This window comes from Chaetura pelagica, unplaced genomic scaffold (assembly GCF_000747805.2).
Source record: "Chaetura pelagica isolate M959 unplaced genomic scaffold, ChaPel_1.0 scaffold650, whole genome shotgun sequence".
NCBI lineage: Eukaryota > Metazoa > Chordata > Aves > Apodiformes > Apodidae > Chaetura > Chaetura pelagica.
Window position 1 is genome coordinate 619,717 of NW_009951820.1, and position 15,186 is coordinate 634,902.

General features: G+C 44.3%; 1 protein-coding gene across 1 annotated transcript in view; it reads left to right on the forward strand.

Moving 5' to 3' along the window:
• The first annotated feature begins 2,503 nt into the window (after positions 1 to 2,503).
• The window catches only part of USP28 (ubiquitin specific peptidase 28), a 19,215-nt gene continuing 6,532 nt past the window's right edge, over positions 2,504 to 15,186 (forward strand). Inside the window, exons 1-15 of the mRNA XM_010008769.1 lie at positions 2,504 to 2,572; positions 3,629 to 3,761; positions 4,551 to 4,662; positions 5,330 to 5,492; positions 6,377 to 6,463; positions 7,263 to 7,400; positions 7,824 to 7,897; positions 8,443 to 8,519; positions 8,880 to 9,028; positions 11,121 to 11,248; positions 11,416 to 11,511; positions 11,899 to 12,078; positions 12,767 to 12,978; positions 13,163 to 13,233; positions 13,545 to 13,773. Of these exons, the coding sequence (XP_010007071.1) occupies positions 2,504 to 2,572; positions 3,629 to 3,761; positions 4,551 to 4,662; positions 5,330 to 5,492; positions 6,377 to 6,463; positions 7,263 to 7,400; positions 7,824 to 7,897; positions 8,443 to 8,519; positions 8,880 to 9,028; positions 11,121 to 11,248; positions 11,416 to 11,511; positions 11,899 to 12,078; positions 12,767 to 12,978; positions 13,163 to 13,233; positions 13,545 to 13,773 (1,918 nt within the window). The remainder of the gene's footprint in view (positions 2,573 to 3,628; positions 3,762 to 4,550; positions 4,663 to 5,329; positions 5,493 to 6,376; positions 6,464 to 7,262; positions 7,401 to 7,823; positions 7,898 to 8,442; positions 8,520 to 8,879; positions 9,029 to 11,120; positions 11,249 to 11,415; positions 11,512 to 11,898; positions 12,079 to 12,766; positions 12,979 to 13,162; positions 13,234 to 13,544; positions 13,774 to 15,186) is intronic.

The following is a 15,186-nucleotide window of genomic DNA, read 5'->3' on the forward strand; positions in this document are numbered from 1 at the left end:
TCGGTAGCGGCCCGTGCTGCGGGCACAGGGGGGCCTTCCCACCGCCGCCTCCTCTGCAAAGAGCAGGAATTGGTTTCCTCCTTCTCCCCCTTCCTAAACCAGCCGCTCCCGGTACCCGCTAACAACTGTTGCTTTCAGACCTCAGGGCTCTAAAGGGACCCGGACCGAGCGCTGCAGGGACACGAGGCTCTCCCCGGGGCTCTCGAGGTCGGTGTCCGTGCCCAGGGCACTGCAGCCCAGCCACTGCAGGCGTCTGCGCTCCCCTCTAGCATCTCTGCGCTCTCAGGATGTGAGAGAAACGCTTCTGAGAGGCCGCTGTCAAAGGCACGAGTGGGAAGAGGGTGCCAGTGCTTTCAAGGCTGCATTTGTGCAGCAGCACTTAACAGCCTGCACAGGGACGGTGTCAGGACAATGTCTGATGAGCAGGAGTGTGTGTTGGTGGAGGAAGAATTGGCTGGTTATTGGTTTGTAAAAACCTCAGTCAGGAATGCGTGCGTTGTTCCTGCTTCCATCTTAGGGCTTTTAGCCCACTTCATGTCCATTTTCCTGCTGTGATAAAAAGCACAGCTGAGGTGCGGAGGCTGAAGGCCATGGCTCTACATCCCTTATCCGTGCTGCCACCTTCCTCCTCCTCCTCCTCACCTGCTGTTATTTCTGGAACCCCCTTGAACTCTCGTACCGCACCAGCACCCTTCCCCGCTTGCAGCTTCTCATCAAAACAAACTACTTGTGACTGTGGTGAGTCACATCAGAGTGAGGAAAGTGGCAAAACGTTTTGGTTCCATTCCTCGCTGTGTCGTTTTTATCTCTAGAACCTCTGTTCCTCTCGGCCTCTTGCTGTTGTACTGATCTCCTGTTGCTGTAATGTCACATTAAGAGCATTTTGGTTTGGGTTGTGATTTCTGTGGCAAGTAGGACTTTGGTTTCATTTGGGTTTTCAAGTGTGGTATGTATTAATAGCAGCAGCACCCTTGCTCTGGAGCTTGTTTTAAAGCACCACGGCACATAACCTCAAAAAGCAATTAGCCAGACTAGTTATGGCAGCAGAGCCACGCGCGCTTCCCAAAAACTTAATTAATTTGTTGCACAGTGTATGGTTCCTGGTGGCTTTTGTGGGCTGCCAGCCAGCCACAAGCCTCTCAAAACTTGTATGGGATAAGTTCTCTGCTGTTAATGCAAACCTTTCTTATGAAAGGCTGAATAAAATTGCACTGGAAATCACAAGAATATAAAGTGGTGCTTAGAGCAGGGGATCAGTAATTGGTGTTTATGGTTACAGCAGCCTTTGTGAGTCCTTCTGGTGAAGCAGAAAAAGCCCTGAAAATCATGCCCTGCCCTGCCTCAGATTTCATTGTAATTCAGTTTATTAGCGTGGGTTTTTTTTTCTCCAACAGAAAGGTATGCCCTGCAGCATTAGGTGGGGTTGGCTGACAAGCACACCGCTTGTGAAGGCAGCAAAATTAGCAACATGATATAAGTGGTTTGCCTTTGTGGAAGTGAAACTCCTACCCGCAGCTCTGTACTGGGCGGTTCTTCCCCATGCCAGGGGCCTTCCTGTGCCTCTTGGCTTTTCTCCGGATTAAAAACGTGCCTGGGACAGGTTTGGAGCAGGGGTGTGCACACACGCACACTTTTATTGTAGAAGTTGAACAAAAGTAGTATTTTACATGGGACTATCAGTAATAACTTGGGGGAATTCCCATTTTAAAAAATCTAGGATTTTTGTTGTTTTCACCGCCAGTGTGGATACGTGTTGTCTGCACAGTGTGTGTGTGTGTGTGGAGTAGCACCTGTCAGTGGTACAGGTGGATGAATGGATAGATGGCTCAAAAAACTAGTTGCCTTACTACTCACTGAGTGGAACTTGTGCTGCTGTGGTAAGCCAAGACTTCAAAGATTTGATACGTTTGTTAAAGAGAATTTCTGTAATCCTTGTTTTGACATGGTTGAACCAAAGAATAGGTTGGCTTAGAGCCAAGAGTGAACGTCTCATGGCGCCTGGAGTGGCCTGTGCAGTGGGGGGAGGAGAAGACAGCAGCCCCTCAGCAGCCCCTCGGTCCTTATCCTGACACCTTATTGTCAGCGAGAAGTGACACGCACAAATGGCATGTACAGCCAGACTGAAAATAGCCCCTGGCTGGTCCCTGAGAACATGGGGCCTCCTTATATGTCCTGCTGCACATGCCGAGGCTGCCTGGGGGAGGGGGTTTCTTCCCACCCCAGGTGCCCTGCATCCAACAGCCTGGAACAGTGTTTCCTCCCAGGCCTGCAGACCCAAGGATCGAAAGTTAGTCTGTTAATCTAGGGGGCAAAAAGTGGAATAGGATCTTCAAGCTGATGTTGATTTTACCATCAGGAAAGTGATGAGGTTTTTGTGTCAATCTGTCAGTAAAAAAGAAAGAAAGCAGCAACATTCTTGTGACAAGCCTTGCAGAAACAGCTTGATGCCTGTCCTGCTCACTTTTCACCAGCTTTCTTTATTTCTTGCATGTAGGATTGCCAGATGCTTTTAAACCAGCTGAAAGAGATCACAGGAATTCAAGATTCAGCTTACCTCCACGCCACTCTAAAGGTTTGTGCCTGCTCACTTTGCTCTGTGGAAAGGAGACCTCGGAATTCGTCCCAAAAGTCAGGCAAGCCCAGGCTCTCAGTGTCTGCAGGGAATGTGCACTTCTTGGGTTCATGTGTATTTGTCCACACCTGGAACAAAAACCTCAAGCCGAGCTGAGAGCCATTTGTTTTGCTAACAGTAGACCTTAAAATCTGTGCTGTGCTAGAACTCTGTAAACATTGCCTGGAAAGTCTATTCCTCCGGGGCTGTTATCCGTGTGTTGCAGTAAACACCAATTGAATGGGTCAGAGCAGGTTTTCCTCCACATAAACTGCTCCAGGAGGTCTGGGTAGCTGCAGTAACAGCGGTAGCTTTGGAGCTGGGGATCATCTTGTCCATCACCAGGACAGTCGTCTGTGCTCTGAAGTGAAGGGAATCTCAGGCATTTGAAGGAGCAATGTTTTCCTGGAAATATTTCCCCGTGTTGTGCATGTTTCGGTACTTGTAAATTGTGGTGTAAAACCAGCTGCAGCCACATGAGCCTGGAATCATTAGACAGACACCCTCCATCCTCTTGAGGTGTGACAGCAGGATGCAGATTGTGCTGAAAATGCACACAGAGGCTTGTGCAAGGAAATTCTTAAATGTTTCATGAAGAACACGTTAGAATAAATGTAAAGGAGTTAAACCCATAGCGCTGGTCTGAAGAAAGCCCTAGCTGAGTACAAGACAAACGTCTTGAAATCCACAGAGTGTTTGATCCCTGGTGGCAAGGTGCCCTGTGGCACTTCAGGCCTTCTGCAAGTGCTCAAATCCCTTGTGAGGGAAATGAAATTAGTTCATGGAGTCTGTGTTGTCCTATTAATACAGCCAGAGTGCTTTCCAGTAGAGAAATTGTAGCCTTGGTTAACTCATTTTTTCCTGCAGCTTGTCACTGAGGTCATGCTCTGCTGTGGCCGGAGCGAGTGGAGCCAGTGGGCATCTGCTGATCTCCACCACAGGAGCATTGAATGTTGGGCAAGTGTAGATGAAGTAACCTTGGCACTGTCGATTTTTTTCCCCCTGTTGTTCTGCTAGGCTGCCAATGGAGACCTCATGGAAGCAGTCACCTTCCTGACTGAGGAGCACGCTCAGGAGCCAGCTCGGGACGCGGCTGCCACGGAGCCATCAGCTTGGGAAGGAAGTGCTGTGGGCAAACAGCTCCCACAAGGTGAGTGGATAATTTCTGCTCACTCTGACAGATTTGTGTCTCCCAGGGAATTCCTCCAGCTCCTCTAGGAGAGCCACATCTGAAAGTGACTTTAGTAGTTGTTTAATTGTGCTTGTAGGTGACACATCATAGTTTTGTCTAGAAGGGGAGCAAGCAGAATAGAGAAGTGACCCCTGTCAAGGATTGTACATTTCTTTCTGCAGCATCTGCTGGCAGAGCAGGCAAATTGAGTGTTCAGTATCGAATTTCCATGGAAACTTAGAAGCTGTTAAAGCTAGCAGTTTGACTACCTGAGAAATGTTTCTCTTTTCCTATGTAGCCAGTACATGAAATTACACATAGCCCAGCATCCTGATGGGAGTGAAGGGAAGTGGTTCTGTGCGATTGTGCCCACTTTATTGAAACCCTTTGTTTCTGAAAACAGTGTTAGTTGTCAGTACTGCCATCAAGGCACAGCACATATAAGCAGCAGCTAATGTCCCTGTTTCATTATTTCAGGAGTTTTGAAGTGTTCCCCCAGGCTCTGAACTCATCTGTAAGGAGATCTGGCCAGTGCACAGCTGCATGGTCTGTCCTGTTCTCCTCATCCAGCCCACTCAGTGGCCTTTTTTAGGTTCCCCAGCACAACCGAAGCTACAAGGATTTGTATTTAAAACTTGAGCTAGAAAATTGTGCTCATATTAACTGAGAAAACATAATGGTGATGTGTAACATTTTCTAGAAGTTCCTTATCAAAACGTATGCTTGCTCCTGGTAGAAAACTGATCAGGGCTCTGCCTCCTCTTCTAGATGTTACTGCTGCTCTTACCCCTAACAACGGAGATGACCTTGGCACACTTGATGCCTTCAGACCACTGGAACCTCCAAAATCTCAGGCTGCAGAACGAGATGCTGCTGAAAGGTTAGTGTGTCTGTAGATTGCTTTTGTCTTTCCCTGGTATTGTGGATTCGTAAGCTGATAACCACAGAATGAGCACAAATCACCTACCAGATGTGTATCTACTGCTTTTAGAAAGTGTTTGGGCCATTGCTGCCCAATGGGTAGCTGACCTTTACTTCTGGGGCAATGCTGCAATGTGATGGTTTCCAGAGAAAAAGCAGGTTGAGTTGTGTCTTACTCAGTCCCCACTGCTGCTGCTGATGTGCCACACCAAAGGACACTGTCATGGCATGGTGGCATCTGTTGAAGATGCACCTTGAAATCATGCATCTATTCAGTTCTCCTCATTACTATATAGCTCTATCGTTTTTACTAGGGATTGGATTTGCCTCCAGTAATCACTAAAAGGGCACCAGTTTTGCCAGCAGCTGATTCATGGAGGAAAACAAGCACATCTCACTAACTTCTTCACCTTATCACCATGCCTAATTGTCTTGCAGTCATGTTTTTCATCCACCTCATGTGAGAATTGAAAGTTTTCTGGAATCTGATAAAACATCTCTTGCCTGTTGTGTTGAGTGTCGGATCTGATGTCCCACGTGTGACTAGAGGGAAGCACGATTCCTGTAGTTCTTGGGAGTCTTTGTGAGATGGTGTTTGACAGCAGGGTGTCCATCTTTTGTGACAGACCACAGGAAGTGCTGTCTGCTGAATACAAAAATCGCTCCAAAAGGAAACGCTGTGAAGTCTGGGGAGAGAACCCCAAGCAGAACAACTGGAGAAGAGTGGGTGACTGGCCTGTTGGAATGAAAAATATTGGAAATACGTGTTGGTTTAGTGCTGTCATACAGGTAATCTGAGAGTGAAGTTCTCCAGGAGTTGCTACAGTCTTGGAGTGAAAATATGTATCAGTTAGAATTAGACATGCAACAGGTCTGTAAAGTGATGAGTGAACGTGACCGTGCTGAAATGAGATTTCTGCTTTTATTTTATAAGGTTGTGATTTATTCTGGGCGTGCACAAAGAGCGAGAGAGTTAAATAGACATTGCATAAAAATAGATCCAGGTACAGATAATCAGTGTGTACGAATGCAGGGGTTGTGTTTGTGCAGCCATGTCCAAATGCTTACTGAATGACAGAAGCTTGACTGGCAAAGTGAACTGATAATTTAATTTTACTGCAGTTATTGTTGGCTCCATTATACGTAGTGTATCATATTCTGGTTAATGGAATATGCTGGCACAGATGCTGGAAGGAATAAGCAACTAGGCAGCATGTATTATTAGTGATAAGCTAAACAAGAAGAGACGGCAAGAAATTGAACTGAGCAGATTTGTCTCTTCTGACCATTTCATATCAGCAGGTAGATGCTAATCATATGTCTCCAGCTTTGAGAGGAAGCAAAAAAGTTTCCCGTGAGCTCCTCTCTCACTGTGATTTCTTCCTGATGCTGTTTCTGTTTGCCTGTGCAGAATAGAATACTCTTTCCTGAAATGGTGTTATGTGTCTCCTAGAAATGGCAGGATGAGGCTTTGTTCTTCAGTGGGTAGGAAGGTGCTAGGCCAGCACACAGGCTGCTGGCTTCATAAACGTTTATTCAGTAACACGAGGCCATTGAAGAATTTGAAGTTAACAAAAAAGCTGTCAAGTAGAAGAGTGACGCCTGGGCACCAGACTGTGGTGAGTCAAACCCTCACAGATGCTGACTGGTCTTTGCCTGTGATTTCCTTTCAGTCGCTGTTCCAGTTGCCTGAGTTTCGGAGGCTGGTCCTTGGGTACTCCCTCCCACCAAACGTGCTTGAAAGTTGTCATAGTCGCACTGTAAGTTTTCATTGTGTAATGCAGTAAAGTTCCCCTCTCTGGTGGTATACTGTTCTGCTCCTTCCCTAAGCAGATTTAATTTGGGGCCATCTGAGACTCCTGTGCCTATGTTAATGGCTTTCAAATTGTCAGGATGTGTTAAAGACAAATTTGGGAAATACTTTTTAAAGACAGAATCACTGTAGGAAAAAACAGTATGCTTCTCGTAAAGCTTCTTCTAGAGTTTCTATCTGGTGGTGTGGGGAGAAACTTGTGCCATAAAACTTCTTGGGTAGCTCCAGCTTGTTCATTACTCTTCATGCACCATAGAGGAGCTGGTGTTTGAGCCAGGCTGGAGGTCCCTCAAGCCCCAGCACCTTCTGAGAGTGGTCAGCAGACAGGGCTTAGAAAATATTTAGAGAAAAAGTAGTACATGGAATAATCCTTCACTTTTTACATGATTCTAACTTGTGCCACCACCATTTAAGAGACTTTGCTTTACTTATTTTCATATGTGTGCTTGGTGCTCTTAACAAACCACAGATGCAGACAGCATAAATTCACTGGCTTCTGCCTTCAGTTTTAACAGCTATTACTTCTGACACTCTTCTTTAAAGGTTTGGTCTGGGTTACATTTTTTCTCCCCTATATCCATTGGGAGAGCAGATTGCTTCCAAGAAATTACACTGCATGTCTTCCTCCTTTTGTCTTTTTTAACATCACCTCTGAAGCTACATGCACGTGGTATTCTGTAGCATTTTGTGTTAAGATGCTGCTTTTTTGAGTTGCAGGAAGGGTTTGGCTTTTCTTCTTTTTGCAGGGAAAAAGAAATATTGCATTCATGCAAGAACTTCAGGGTCTGTTTGCTTTAATGCTGGGGACGCGCCGTAAGTTTGTAGACCCTTCTGCAGCACTGGAACTCCTGAGGGATGCGTTTAGATCCACTGGAGAACAGCAGGTAAAACCATGTTAAAAACAAAACAGCACTTGCAGCCACAGCAATCCTGTCTCGCTTCATCCCACTATTACTTTCAGAGGCCTCTTCCCATGTTTATCAACTGACAAGCAGCTGTCCCTGTGTCGTTTAGGCGAAATGTACGTGCTTGCTAATTAAACAGCCAGCATCACAGTGCTCTACCCAGTGCCATCTGGGTAGTTGGGAAGCGATCACAATAATTTCCTCTGATCTAGTTTGCAGATGAGCAGAGTGTTCATTATGGGTCTAAATCAGCACAGCACTTCAGTTTCACACTCCTGTTGGCTGTGTAGGTACTGCAGTGCCAGTTGGGTCCTGTGCCAGTGGGTTTGTGAAACCAAGAGGCCATGAGAGCACTTCCTGCTTGGCATGTTGTGTGACTCTCCACTTTTGTTTCTCTCCTAGCAAGATGTGAGTGAATTTACACACAAACTCCTGGACTGGCTGGAGGATGCATTCCAGCTTGCTGTTAATGTCAAGTGAGTGTTTTGTGATCTCAGGAGTTTGACCTGACAGTCAGACACTGAGGAGAAGCAATTTTAAATGCAACACCTTAACAAATGAGGGCTTCACGTGAAAATTTTTAGTAAATGGAAGAGAATTTCTTTGTTCACTGAGGATGATGCTCCTTAGGCTCAAAAGATGCTCATGAAGTGCTATTTCTGCATTTTCTGTACATAAGCATAGGATTTGTTCAGTGCCCATATGGCCTGTAGAGGAAATAAAGTTTTTAGGGGAACTCAACAGAGCTGATGTACATGAAAGATCTGGTTTTTGGAATTGAATTTCAAAAGGTAGTGCCTTTATTTTTTTTATATATTTTTTTTTTCCTTGCAAGTAGAAGTGTTAGAATGTGCTTTTGAGTGTGGGAACAGATGAGAAGCTTCCTCTGTACTTTGTGCTTGGATAGAAAACTTTACTTTTGAGTGTAGGAAGATTCCCAGTCATAGGCTCTGATTATGACTTGGGGCTTTTTGGCAGCCTGCAGCTGCAAATGGACATGTGCTTTTCCTCTCTGAAACAGGAGCCCCGGGGACAAATCTGAAAACCCAATGGTACAACTTTTCTATGGGACTTTTTTGACTGAGGGTGTCCATGAGGGTAAGTGAGGGGTTTATCTCCTTTGAGTGTTTTTATTTATAGCAGTGATGATGCAGGATTTTGTTGCACATTTCTGTTGAAATTACCTAGTTTTTTTAAACTGGCAAGCAGTCTTCTTGATGAAATTGTCTGCAACTTTTATAAAGTCTGTCTTCTGAAAACATGGAATATTCATGAGTGCTGGTGTGTTTGAAAGCCCTTGTTTGTCAGGAGGTTCCCCCAGCAGATGTGTGCACAGAGAGCTCTGCCGCTCGTGCCTGCAAGTAGCACCTCTGGTGCTGGCCACAAACTCCTGAGTTGACCTGAGGGTTTTGTTCTCTGCAGTTGGTTCATGAGATTTGTATTGTTCCCATCATCCAGGCAATACCTTTTCCAAGATCGAAGCCTTTGGTCAGTACCCCCTCCAGGTAAATGGTTATCGAAACTTAAATGAGTGCTTGGAAGGAGCCATGGTGGAGGGCGAGATGGACCAGGCAGCAGCATCTCAGTCCAGGACGTATGGACAGGAGGTTAGTTTCACGTTTTTCCTTTGTGCTCTTTGTTACTAGCTGCAGAAATATGCAAACATATAGCACAGGGGTGTCTCCATATGTTTTGGTAACCTTAAATGGCAATTGAAAACATTCCCTAAGAAATGAATACAAAATATTTTCTGGGAACCTGGAATCTCACATAAATATGTTAGTGTGACATGGTTGGGCACTAAGTCTTTGCTTATTTGTAAATATTTGTTGTCCTAGACAACCAGTTCAAGGAGTGTGTTTTAAATTAAAAAGGTAAACATCTGCTTCTGATGCAAGTGTGATAAAGTCTCTCTCTTTCTGTTGAAGCCTACCTGTACCTGAGTAGGGGGAGAACCACTGCCTCCATATTTTCGGAGGGTAAAAGTACAGTGCTTAACTCTATGGTATGCCATTTGGAATTTGTATCTTTCTCCCTGTTACGGTGTGTGTTTTTTTCCTCTTCATTTTCACTCTTACCTTCTGGCTGTGCTGACTTTTTATTTTATTTTGTTTTTTTATTTTTAAATCTCACAAATCACAAACCAATCATAAAGTAGTTGCAGCAAAGTAGAGAGTGAAGGTGTGCCATTCTGTTCAGCATTCTGTGTGTGTAAGAGCAGCTGAGAAATTTGCTTAGCAAAAGATTAGGAAATAACAGTAAGAAGTTTGCAAAGGTGTCTGGTGTAAAGGGGTCAGGGAAAGGTATTCCAGTTCTAAGAGATCATCTGAAAAATGTGTTGCTGTGGTTTAAACTAGGAAAGGAGAAGTGAATGACTCAGGACTCCAGTGTTTGTTTCTGGCTTTCCTAGTTCCTGCCTGAAGCTGTTGATCTGCAGTTCCAGCAGATGTGAGACTGATGTGGGCTGGTGCCAGAGACAAAGGGATGTAGGAAACTAATTGGGAAGGTTTTTTTTTCAGCCCAAGCTTTTTAGTTCCTCCAAATTCCTTTCCAAAAGATGAGGGAAATTGGACTAATCATGGAGATGCTGTAACCATTCTTTGTCTGTACAGACAGGAGGAAAAGGCTCCGGCTTTGTCTCTAAGAAATCTGACTGGAAAAACTCTGCATCTTAATTTCACTCCCTAGGATGTCGTGGCTAAAGGACTGCATGCTAGGGGACATAGGGAATAAGGTGCATTTTGTCTTTTGAGAACATAGGTGAGTGTACTGAAGCTTGAAGCATCAGTGGGATTAATGAGAACTTACATTTCTCCTAAATAATCTATATGTAAACCATTCCTTTTCTCTTTTTTAAGTTCTCTTCTTCTGAAGATTGGGCTGCTTCTAAAAAAGCTCTTGCTACCTGGCCATTTCCCTACCAAGTTTTAAAAAAATAACTATAAAATACACCCTCACTGTAAATATTTTAGATCTACAGATGTGCTGGTGCACGTTGTGAGACAGGTTTATTGTGGCAGGACATCTGACATGAGTCCTGCAAAGGAAAACGAGCTTAGTGTGCTCGTCCCAAGCCCAGAGGGTTGTGCCTTGCTAAGGTAGGTGAAGGAAACTTCTGACAGTAGGTGCTGGGAGTGTTTGTGAACCCAGGAAGAAAGAGAGGAAATGTAAATTCAGCCCAGAATTATTCTTTCAGCATGGCTCTTTGAAACAGTGTATGAAACATACAGGAAGTGGGTTTCTTCTCTGAATCTCCTAAATTGAGCAGTTAGTACACAGAGAGCGAGAGAATAAGGAGTCAGGTACTGCTTGAGAACTTCTGTTTTGTTCTTCATCATTGCATGTGATCTACATTGGCAAAGACCTCTCCTGGAGGCTCTTACTGATGCCCAAAGTTTGTGTAGCATCTGCTAATTTTGTAAAATTCAGTGCTGGACCTGTTAATAATCCATGAAGCTGTATGCATCAGGCAATGAGAAGTAACTGAAGGCTGTTAGGGGGCTTTTTCACAATAGAAATGTGAAATGCAATCAGAAGTTTTAAGCTTTTGACTTTCCATAAGCACAATATATACTTAATCAGTATTTAAAGACAGACACTTAGGATCAGTCTAAAATCATTTAGGATCATTCTAAAATGTGTCATTTAGCGGTGATCTTAAAACAAGTCCCTTTGGGGGCATTTCTGCTTTTGTTACAGCGCTGGTTTACAAAACTCCCACCAGTACTGACCTTTGAACTCTCCCGATTTGAGTTCAATCAGTCCCTAGGACAGCCAGAGAAAATTCACACCAAGCTAGAGTTTCCCCAGACTATTTATATGGACAGGTGAGTTGCTCTGTTGTACGGTACGTTCAAAGCTATCGCTTTTTTATAATTAAAACATTTTAAAAGGTATTGGTGAGCAAGGAAGGATCCTAAGATCATTCTGAAAGGTTGTGGATGGTAGAAGTTCACAAAACTCATGTGGCGGGGCTTTGTTTTTCTCTGTTTAGGTACCTCTACTGCAGTAAAGAGCTAATTCAGATGAAGAGAGAAGAAATGAAGAGATTGAAGGAGAAAATGGTGATTCTGCAGCAGAAACTGGAGAGGTAGGTAGCTAGCTAGATGTGTTTTTGTGCCCTGTGGGAGCATGCAAATGCTTGCTTTCAAACAAGCTTTCCAATAGAAGAGACTCTGGTAGAGGAAGGGCAAACAGAGCTGGGTTTGTTCTGGGAAGCCTGGAGGGAGGGGGTGTGTTTTATCACGTGTGATAGCACAACCCTGTTTTGGCTGCTGCCAAGCCTACCCCTGCGCGTTCAAGGTCTGCGGGTGGGAGGTGTGAGCACATCCCTCTGCAGCTCCTGGGGCCTTCACTGCTCAGACCGTCTCCATCCCGACATGGGAGTTTTCTTCCCTGTTGCTGTTCAGTTGTCCCCTCACGTTTAACCAACAGTCACATTCCTTCATCCATGCTGACCTCCTGCTTTTTTCTGCAGGTACATGAAGTTTGGCTCCGGCCCGGCGCGCTTCCCTCTGCCTGACATGCTCCAGTACGTGCTTGAGTTCATTGCCACGAAGCCACCTGGGGCTGTGTCTTCTGCTCAGGGCTCTCAGACAACACTCCTGCAGTCCCAGGCTGAGCCCCATGATTTCGATATGCTTTCACAGCCAAATGGGTTAGTAAACAGAAATAATGAAACTTTGAGGGAGAACACTTTGCTGTTCAGCTAAATGTTCCAGGTTTGCATTCCAGAAGTGGATTATTTTCTGGGCACTAGTGAGCATGATGCTGTAATGTATGAAAGCCTGTGCAAGCAGTCAGTCACCACTTTCCTTATCATTTGGTTCTGTTTGTGTACATATAACACTGCATCTACTCTGTTCTTTTTCCTTTTTCAAAAGCAGCACCCTATTCCTTGTCTAAGCAGCAGTACTGAGTTGAATTATGTGCTCTTCTTGGCTAAGCTACTAAATTTTGCTTCATCAACCAGTAAATTACTGCGATATTGGATTATTACATACCTGGCCAGCATGGTTGGTTTACGCTCTAAATTAAGCTGAGTAAATACACAAGTTTCTGAGTAGTAAGGGAGGTATTTTTGGAATTGCTCTTTGTGGATCTGTGCTTACAGAGTTCTATAAGAATTTTAGCTTCTATTCATTCTGTATTTTCATTTGGTCTGCTAAAGTAGAAGTACATTTCAACATACTTGTTCTCTTTACATTTTGTACCATTCTGGTAGGAAAATCCTGCTCTGTCTCTGGAGCAGTTTTTATTTGGTTTATTTCATATTCTTTTCCAAAAAAGAGAAGAAACAAAGAGTTTGAAAAACCTCTCCAGTACTCTTGGATTTTGCTTCACAGCATACTGCAAAGGAAGGATGCTGGGACTGAAGATGCAGCTTCCTTTTTGGCAAACCCCTTACCAGAGCTAAAACTGACTTCACTCCAGCCTTCTGGTTCACCAGCAGAGATGTTGGAACATCCAGCCCCTCGCGTGGTTTCTGAGGAAGAGCTGAACCTTGTCCGGACGTGCCTGCAGCGCTGGAGGAACGAGATTGAACAAGACATGCAAGGTTGGCCCCAAATACAGACATTGTGTTTTTCCTGTTGAGCACCAGCCTGGTTTCCCCTCTGTTGCTTCAACTGGACGCATCCTGATCTTCAGCTTGTGTAGGCCTCAGCCCTGGCCTGAAGTGTGTTTGAGATGGATAGTCATTAATTTGTGTGTATTTCTCTCTTTTGTGATATTCTTGGCAGATCTGAAGGAGTCTATTGCCCAAATCAACTTGGCCATAGAACAAATGTACTGTGATCCTCTCCTCCAGCAGGTGAGCAATGCATCTTTGTTAGGGAAATATTAAACTGGTGTTGCTGATACTGTTTTTGTTAGTAGCTATCAACTCAAGTTGTCCACTTCATTGTATTTTTTTAAATCCCAATATAATGGAGAAGCAAAGAAAATACTCTTTCTTAAAATCTTGTTGCTCTTTCCCTGAAAAGTCAGTTCTTACTTAGCAGGGAATTTATGATATGAAGAGTCTTGTGCCAGGCTGCAGCTATGAACTTACTTGCAATTTTTGTACAGTCAGGCAAATTGGTTACTGAACACAGGTCTGAAAGCCATGTCCACGTGTTGCAGGTTCCGTACCATCTGCACGCTGTCTTGGTACATGAGGGGCAAGCAAATGCTGGTCATTACTGGGCCTACATATACGACCAGCCTCGAAAATGCTGGCTCAAATACAACGACATCTCAGTGACAGAGTCATCGTGGGAAGAGCTGGAGAGAGATTCGTTTGGAGGCTTGAGGAATGCCAGTGCCTACTGCCTGATGTACATCAGCGATAAGGTGTCCCACTTGGTTGCAGGTACTGGATCCAAAACTGCTGGTTTGAGAGTCATTGGGGTGTTATCTTGTCTCTCTAGCTTGCATGATCATTTCGTTCCTCAGCTTCTCTTTGGTACAGTTGTCTTTTGACAAAGCAAAAGCCTTCACCCCATATAGAAGTGAAATAACTTACTCAGTGCTAGAGTAATTTCTCAGTCCCTGATAGGGTTGAAAACTGAAGACAGAATGGTACTGGTGGGATTAGGTCCAGGATTTAGTGTATTATTTATCTCTGTAAATATTCACACTCTCCATTTGTCCCTTCCAACATGCATCTAGTGCTGTTTTTCTCTTTTACTCTTTATATAGTTTATATGACAGTGTTTCTTTTACAGGGACATGTGAAACACCTCCTGCTTTATTTCTCCCAGTTTTGCTACACTTTTCTGCCTTGTTGGCTTATTTTCCAGTGATATCCTTATACTGAACCCAAGCAGTTCCTTTTTTATGCAGCCTTTCCTGGTGCATGAGTTATTGATACCAGCAGCTTAGACATCAAGTGTGTTTCCAGTGCCAATGTATAAATAGTTGCGGGGAGAAATTACGGTGCACGTGGCACTATACATGGCAAACAGCTGTAGAAGAACCTAATAATTTCACGCGTGGCTCATTTTGATGTGATAAATAGAAAGAAACAATGGGGAACTGTCATTCTGTTCATTGCTAAATATGGCTGATGAGGATCTGGAGGTTGTTCTTTGTCTGTCTTCCCATGACAGTTCCGCTCCTGAAATGATTCCATATTTTTTTTTTCCCCTATTTAATGCAATTTTTGTTCTTTTTTTAAGATGTTTTGCCTTTACAATGGGTGCGTAAGAATTAGATGTTGCAGAGAATTGCCATTTGCTTTTGATAAATTGTGAGGCTTGTCTAAAGCAGATACTGCTTGGATTTTGTGCTTTGTAACTGAAGTAGCACTAAAAAGCAGTGAGAAATACCATCATGACATTTGCTGTCTGGAACCCGTGCTGGTCCCTACCTTTATACACCACCTAGTTCTGTAGTTAGGATGTCTGCAGCTCAACTGGGGGTTTTCCAGCTATGGGCAGTGTAAAGCCTGTGCTCTGTACCATGGTAGCCCTTGAATAAGGATGCATTTCAGACCTACTGCAGCAGCCTGCATGTTTCTGGAATTTCTCTGTGATAAATGCCACCCAGTGGTAGAACAAAACAGTTGCGTGGGGTTTTTTCAGATAACACTGTAGATTTTTCCCTGGTTTTGCACTTTTGCTTATGAATCATCTTGAATTGCAAAGCTAGTAGGAAGTTGTGTTGTTTTTTTTCCCCCCATTGAGCCCTCGGCCAGTTTGATTGTGGCTTTCCACACTAATGCCTGCTTGTTTGGTCTCTAGTAGTGGTGTCCTGCTGTGCTGTGTTCTGTTCTGTGCCATTC